This window comes from Zea mays, chromosome 4 (genome assembly GCF_902167145.1).
Source record: "Zea mays cultivar B73 chromosome 4, Zm-B73-REFERENCE-NAM-5.0, whole genome shotgun sequence".
Classification (NCBI taxonomy): Eukaryota; Viridiplantae; Streptophyta; class Magnoliopsida; order Poales; family Poaceae; genus Zea; species Zea mays.
In genome coordinates, this window is record NC_050099.1 from 126,717,340 (window position 1) to 126,725,122 (window position 7,783).

The following is a 7,783-nucleotide window of genomic DNA, read 5'->3' on the forward strand; positions in this document are numbered from 1 at the left end:
TGACTCTTAAATTTATCTAACACTAGTTTCTGTGTACCAGCACACTTAATTAAACTCACTGGATCAAGCTATATGTTTTACGCCTCTTTTATAGCACGATTTAAAAAGAAAAATAAAGGTCCTATCAATAATCTTAATGTCCTATAACCTCATTAACACTTAAAATCAGTTGATTCTTAACTTTCTCGACCATCTTTTAAAATCCAACTATTAATCTCCACAATAAAAACATGAACACCGTATAAGTGCAACCATCTTCGATTATTATTATCTAATCTAAACTATCTTGTTTCTGCATAGATGTCATCTTTAATCACCAAAATCAAAGGTGTCATCTTTAATCACCAAAATCAAATTGATACTTATGCTTTCAACATCAAAGACTAATTTAGTGGACAGAAAATTGGAGAAAGTCTATGGGGAGGAATCTCTAAGATGATGATCCCTTTCATTTTCATATCCACCAAACCAGTCCTAAAGGAAAAGGAACAGATTATCTTGCCTACACGGTTCTACAAACAAATGAACCAGACATGTCGAGGCATCTCAGTGCTTAGGCTGTCTCCAGCAACGTCCTCTATATTCATTCTCTATATCCGTCCTTTACAGTCTCCTCTAAAAGATTCCATCCTCTATATCTTCTTCCTCTCCAACAACGTCCTCTAAATCACGTCCTCTACACTCAAATATCTATATTAGAAACATTTTTTATTTTTATTTTTTATACATACGTATTTGTCATACTCTCAAATGTATTGTACATATTTTACTTTTGCTAAACCGGTTATTTAAAGTATTAAATGGATAGAGGATCGTTTAGAGAAACTCTATATATAGAGAATCCAGCAGCGTTCTCTAAATTTAGAGGACCGTTTAGAGGACGCTGCTGGAGGACGTAGAGGATCATTCGATCCTCTATATTTAGGGTACAGAACCCTTTAGGGTCCCTTGTTGGAGCTAGTCTTATTACTACCTTCGTTCTCAAATATATATCGATCGCTAGTTATTTTTAAACTAAATCACGATAAATAAAAAAGAACGGATGGAATAAAAAAGAACAGATGGAGTATATAAATGAGCTACCAAGCAAAATGCACTAGCCCAGTGCTCGACACTCCAACCATGCGAGGCGGCGGAATCTGCAAGGAGAATCAGGTCCTCGTGTGGCTGTGTCACCATCCCTCGTTGGTTCGAGAACCAACTCTTATCAATTAATGTAGTGGCTGCCATTCACCATTTGAACATCAAGGCAACACGAAGGATCGAAATGTAGTGCCAGCCTGAATATACGATCGATTTTTATACTGCCAAACAAATGTGACACATTTTAAGCACATGAATAGAACTACAGGTATCAGTTCCATAAGCAATAGCTGACACAGACACAGCTGACAGTTTCATTACTACCAAGTGAATAACCAAGCCATCCAAAAGCCACAGTGCATGGATACAAAACTACAAGACCAGAACATAAGCAGTAATGTGTACGCTGTTCATGAGACTGACATCTAAGTTTCGAATAGCAATTGCGGCCAAAACAATCTGTTTGAAGTTTCCTTTGATCAACAGAAAGGGAAAGGAAACTCAAGGCAAGGGCATTCACAAAATCCATGCAAAGGCAGCACCGGAAAAGTGGAGCTGCTTGATCCCAAAACTGGATGCACATCGCAGAGCACATCATGCAGGCATCAGCACAAGCCAAACAGAGACCTCATCTCCATCCAATCTTATATCCTCGGTTGCTGTCTCAACAATGGGACAAAAAAAAGGAAGAATCTGACGGACCTCCGACCACTAGAGCAGCAACATACCATGGTGTGTTATTTTGCGTCCCCTGCACATGGATAGCATGAAAAAGCACCCCGCCTCTAAAAATGATTTCATCTCTCAGCTGCCTCGCGTAGGTGGTGGTGGCGCCGTGAAGTCCTGCCTGTAGCCCGAACAGCACGCTGTCCCCTTTGAGTGCTAGCTGACTCATGCTGAATGTCAGAAGCATCAGCAGAATTCGTTGAACGTCTAGGCCTGTCCCTGTGTCTTCTATAAGCCCTGCTCAATGAGCCTCCAGTAGAGATTCTCCTGCCATGGGTAAACAGGGATGCCAAGAAGTCAAACCCCTCATCCAAACCATCTGACGAGTCGTACAGGTCAATTCTCTCATTCAAAGTACGATCTAAGGATGTGAAGAAGTTGAGCCTTTCCCCTAAGTCAAAGTTATCTCCATCTGAGAGCAAATGGTTGTTGCCACCACCATTCAACTCAAGGACATAATCCCCCATGATCACAGATCCTGGGTTCATGGACCTGATAGTGCTGATGGCATCCTGCCGCTCTCTCTCACATTCAAACCTTTTCCACTCATCTGCAGTAGCAGGATCAACTTCACGAGGTTTTGCTGTAGGGTGCTTCGATTTCACATGCTTGCAAAGCTCCTTATACGAGCCATGGAATGAGCACCCATCATGCATGCAATTTCTCCTTTTCCGGTTCAGATACTGACGAGCAGGCTCAACCACAGTCCATCCTTTAACCTCTCCACGGCACAGAGGGCAGGCAAGTTCCATTACACATGGCTGGTTGCTTGATGGCAGTGTGTTTGAGGATAATGGAAGGCCAGATGCAGACTCAGCTGAAACACCAAGAGCCATTTTTTCCTTTGCATAAGCTCCTTTAAAGTGTTCAAGGCAGTTGGAATGACGGTAGTTGGTACCACACATATATGGCCGGCAGCCCTTGTGGTGAGAGGTACACAGGAGGAGAACAGCATCATGTGGATGCTCCAAGCAAACTGGGCAAGTTGCTCCTTTCCATTCATTCTTCTCAGATGTCACTGACACATCATTTCCTTTGCTTGTTCCTTTCGTCTCACAGGAGCTCAAGGGCACATCTGAAGAAGCTGACCTACGTTGACGAGCTTGGAGGTTCCTACCTTTTGGTGATCTTGCCATTTCCAAAGTTCTGGCTGTCCAAGTCAACTGCAAAATGGCAAGAGAAATAATGTATACATTAGGCAACAAATTTTGATGCATGCTTGGGCTATCATGGCCAGCACTCCAGCAAACATATCTGTTAGAGAGCTTACACATTTTGCTAGCAAGACTCAGTAATAATATATGATGCTCTATTTACATACTGTTTGAACCAGTATTACTTTTAATGTTTTACATACTGTTTGAACCAGTATTACTTTTAATGTTAATCTGATAGGATCCTACAGTCCTATTTATAGGGAAGGTAGAGACTAATTTGATAAGCAAAAAATAAAGTCACCCAAAATTTCCTACCCTTTAATTAGGACCAACTTGACCAACATGTCAGAAAATGGGCATCCAGTATAAAGGGAAGCTGAACAGTCAGTGTACATCTTCAAAACGCACATATCACAAAGAAATGCACAGATTGCTAACGTTATTTGTAATAACAGTGATCAAGAAATGGAAATACATTTCAAGTAATGAAAAACTGTATTCGCAAAAACAACCAGTTTTACAATTTTCCTCGTTCAGTTTTCTGCTATCCTTTTAGATAGAACTTGCCAAGCATACCCCAAAGTCCAAACAATATGATAATAAACTATGACTGCTAGTGAACCACAGAACTTCGACAGTGTATTCTCAAAAACTTCATTGCAAAATCATTTTGAGTACCAAATAAGCAATGAAAGAAGGGAAGAAACAGAAGAAAATGACACATGAAATGAATCATTATAGCCTGAATCTGAACATGCAAAATGGTAATGTGGTTATTTGTCAATCTGTGCATAAAAGAACACGCAAAGCCAAACTTAATAAAGAAAATATATCTTTGCAGATATCTGTTCAAATAAAGCAGTTTTACGTAAGTCAAGCATCTATTAATTAATACATATTCCATGTGTTCTTTTTTTCGGTTAAGCTTTGTGCGCAGGCATTAAGAAAAGCTATAGCATATCATTATTCCCCAAGAGTAGCACTCAATAGGGTAGGAGAATCACATGTCTCTTCAACCACACATGATACCGACTTACCGAGTGACCAAAGGAATTGCATATTGGAAAATGTAGCAAGCAAGCAATATGGTAAGGGAATGTAACTATGTCTCTTGAAATCATATAACGACAAACAAAAAACACACTTTGACAAGATAAAATGACAAAGAAAATGAACAGAGCTAGTAAAGTATATCCTGATAGAGTGAGCAATAATACAACAGTGCACAGTGCACTGCCAGTTAGATAACAGAGGCAGTGTTATGAATAAAACACATAAAAAAGGAAAAGGCTTCAGGTCAGTTTGGTTCCTCGGCTAGCCTCTCCTCACATCGTGAAGCCGAACTAGACTTACCTTGCCAGGTGGATCGACTAGCAAGTCGGCCGACTTGAAATCATTGTTTTCATGACACTGCATGACTTGCTAATCTCTAGTTACAGCTTAACATCAAATAATAATGTATCATCGATGGAGTCACTAGCAACGTTTTTGTGGATCGTTGGAGGACCACAATCATTTTCACAAGCTGAAAATAATTTTACCCGATCACAGACAATTCACACCAAATTTCATGAAGTACTGAATTGTTTGTGCAAGTTAGCGAAAGACAATATTAAACCAAGAGATCCTACTTTCAATATTGAGCATGATAGGATCAAGGAGGAACGTTTCTGGCCCTATTTCCAAGGAGCTATTGGAGCTACTGACAGTTCGCATGTTCTAGTAACAGTGCCAACAGATGAAGTGGTTAACCATACATATCGACATGGGTATACATCTCATAATGTGCTAGCTATTTGTGATTTTGACATGAGATTTATCTTTGTGGTCGTTGGGTGGCCGGGTTCTGCAGTCTGCACATGATACACGGATCCTGAATCATGCTTTAGCAAATTTCCCTTCGTTTCTGGTTCCTCCAAAAGGTATATATGTTTTGTTTCGTTCAATATTTATATGGCTCTTTCCTTTTGCTATATTTTTTGTTATAGGTAAATATTATCTCGTCAACTCTGGTTATCCAAACCGACTAGGATATCTTGCCCCTTTCAAAGGAAGCACATACCATATACTAGAGTTTCGACTTCGTAATGGCCAGTGTTCGGCTAGGCGGCGGCTAGGCGTGCCTAGGCGCTAATCGGTGGGCTGCCGCGTAGCCTAGGGCGCTGTGCGGCGTTTAGGCGGGCGCATCGCCTAGGCGGCACTCAGCCGCGCCTCCGCGGCGAGTTTGCGGCGCGCAGGCGCCGAAGGCGGCGCGTAGGCGAGCGGCGGTTTTTAGCGGGAGCGCGCACGGCGATTTTTAGCGGGAGGCGGGAGCGCGCGCCGGGCCGTCCTGCTCCCGTGCGGGAAAAGGCTGCTCCCGCTCGGCCTCCCTCCTCCCCACGCTAATCCACACGCCATTTTTAGCGGAAGCGTGCGCCGGAGGAAGTTCAGCCACCGGCCTCCCTCCTCCCCGCCGGCCCTGCTTCCTGCCAGTGCCAGTGCCGAAGGAAGTTCAGCCGCCGCACCCCTCCCCGCCGGCCACCCCACTCCCCAAGGTGAGTTCTCCTCCCCCGCCGGCTGCTCCCCTCCCTGCTCATCCCCCTCCGCCAGCCGCTCCCCTGCTAACTTGGCCATCCTTCTCAAGAGAAGTATGAGGTGTTCAATTTCTTACATTAATCTCTCCGAAAAGTCATTGGGCGGACTTTTGGAGTCTTGAAGCAGAAGTGTTGTATTTTGAAAGGCATTCCAAGTTTTGCTACGCTTACACAGAAGCATATAATTCTAGTTTGCATGGTGTTGCACAATTTTATTCATGACAGCAATTCACAAGACATGTTGTCTGGTAGATGTGATGCTGATGAGGAGTACTTGCTACAACAGAGTGCCACGTCACAAGCACAAGGAGATGACAATCCAGAGGGAAAGAATGAGAATACCATGAATACCATTCGCAATAGGATAGCTGATGCTTTGAGTAGTGTGAAAGGGATATAGTTATGTTGAAGAATGATATTGTGGATCATATCGATTTATTTATGTGAAACGTATGTTAATGGTGAATGCATAACTTATAAAAAAAACAAGTTTCTATTATGAAAAAAATTTCCTTGTCAATTAGTGCAGAAAATAAAGGTTTACAATCAACTTGAATATCATCAGTCTCCTACAAGGCTAGGGGCATTACAGACATTTCATAGCAAACCTACAGTTTCACAGTTGTTCGAACCAAACGGCTTTCTGCTTTTTTCACAACTCATATCCCACAACAGTTTTTTCACAGCTCACAACCCACAACAGTTTTTTTTCACAGCCACAGCTCAGCCAAACAGACCCTTAGTACCATTATGTCAAAAATAGTGATATGGCAATTGGCAACAAGGTACCACAAAAGCTAAAATGCAAGTTTTATAGGACAGCGATTAGACCTGCTATGTTGTATGGTATGTTCAGCCTACAAAAAGACGACATGTTCAGCAGATACACAAAAGCTAAAAGAAAAGTTTTATAGGAAGGCGATAAGACCTGCTATGTGCTTATGTTGTATGGTGTACAATGTTGGCCTACAAAAAGATGACATGTTCAGCAGATAAGTGTTAGAAATACCTATGTTTCATTGAATTTGTGGTCGTACAAGAAGAGATCAAGTCCCGAATGATGGATCTGTGGTCATACATGAAGAGATCAAGTCTGGAACAATGATATATGTGATAGGGTAGGGTAGCACCAATTGCAGAAAAGTTTGTCCAACAACGGTTAAGATGGTTTGGATATGTCCAACGGAGACCTCCAGAGACATCAGTGTGTAGTGGATCCTAAGACGAGGCCGTAATGAGAGGAGAGGAAGAGCAAGACCAAAGTTGATATAGGAAGAGACATTTAAAGGAGATTTGAAAGGATGTGAAGGGTGCATGAAAAATAGATATCCATGTGCCGAATCTTGACTTCTAAACTTGCTTGGGATAAAATACTTTTTGCTGTTGTTGTATAGACCGGATAGCAACTACGCTTGATATCCAGTATTCCTACTTTAAGGTATGGTTTAGTCTGTCAGGCTAAAACATTTCATTAAGCAATCGCCTAAAGACTACAGCAAAATCCTAAATAAACTGAATACACAGTATAAACAGGGGCAGACGGGACCATGGGTATACACATGTATAAACCTTTTTGAAAAAAAAACGCGGGCATAATATATGTATACTACACTTGTAACTGGATCAGATCAGATCCGAATACAAATAGCTTGGGTGCTAGGTTTCGCGCGCAGGAACCGAAAAGGGGTGGGCAAACCTGGTGGGTGTTCGTCGCCGGTGAAGGTCCAAAGGTGGAGACTCGGGCACCTGGCGTAGGTCGGCGGCGGCGGCCGCCCAATCGTCAGCTCGTCGCCACCAGAGACAAGAAGAGAGTCGCAGAGCGCAAGGGAGGTAGGAGAACGAGAGAACCGATTGAGAGAAATAGAAATCGAGTATACGGGGGCACGGGGCTGCGGGGGTAACTGGGCTGGAGAACAAAAGCAGGCCGCTGGGCGCTGGCGGCTGGCCAGGATAACAACGGGTCGGATTTAGGTTGTCTCTCCTAGTTTACCCATTTTGTCTCATGTTTAATCATTTATTTTCAATTAATAGAATATGTGATGACACACAAAAATAAATATTATAATTTATCTTAGCTAAAAGACGTGAAAAGGTATGAGTTAGAAAATAGTTCGACAACCTTTTTATATGCGGCTCAATCGTTTGTCTTCTTTTAGCGAACACAGTGATATTATATAAGCGTTGCATTGTGTGTGGCTTACTTACGTATTGAGTTTAGATGGTCATTACCTATCTACGAGGTAA

General features: G+C 42.3%; 1 protein-coding gene across 2 annotated transcripts; it reads right to left on the reverse strand.

Moving 5' to 3' along the window:
* Positions 1–1,270: 1,270 nt before the first annotated feature.
* LOC100192630 (uncharacterized) lies at positions 1,271–7,491 on the reverse strand. Of its 2 annotated transcripts, XM_020546229.3 has the most exons (3): positions 7,236–7,491; positions 6,549–6,605; positions 1,271–2,972 (listed from the first exon to the last, which is right to left on the reverse strand). In XM_020546229.3, the coding sequence occupies exon 3, from the start codon at positions 2,943–2,945 to the stop codon at positions 1,881–1,883; it is 1,065 nt and encodes a 354-aa protein (XP_020401818.1). In that variant the 5' UTR covers positions 2,946–2,972; positions 6,549–6,605; positions 7,236–7,491; the 3' UTR covers positions 1,271–1,880.
* Positions 7,492–7,783: the final 292 nt, after the last annotated feature.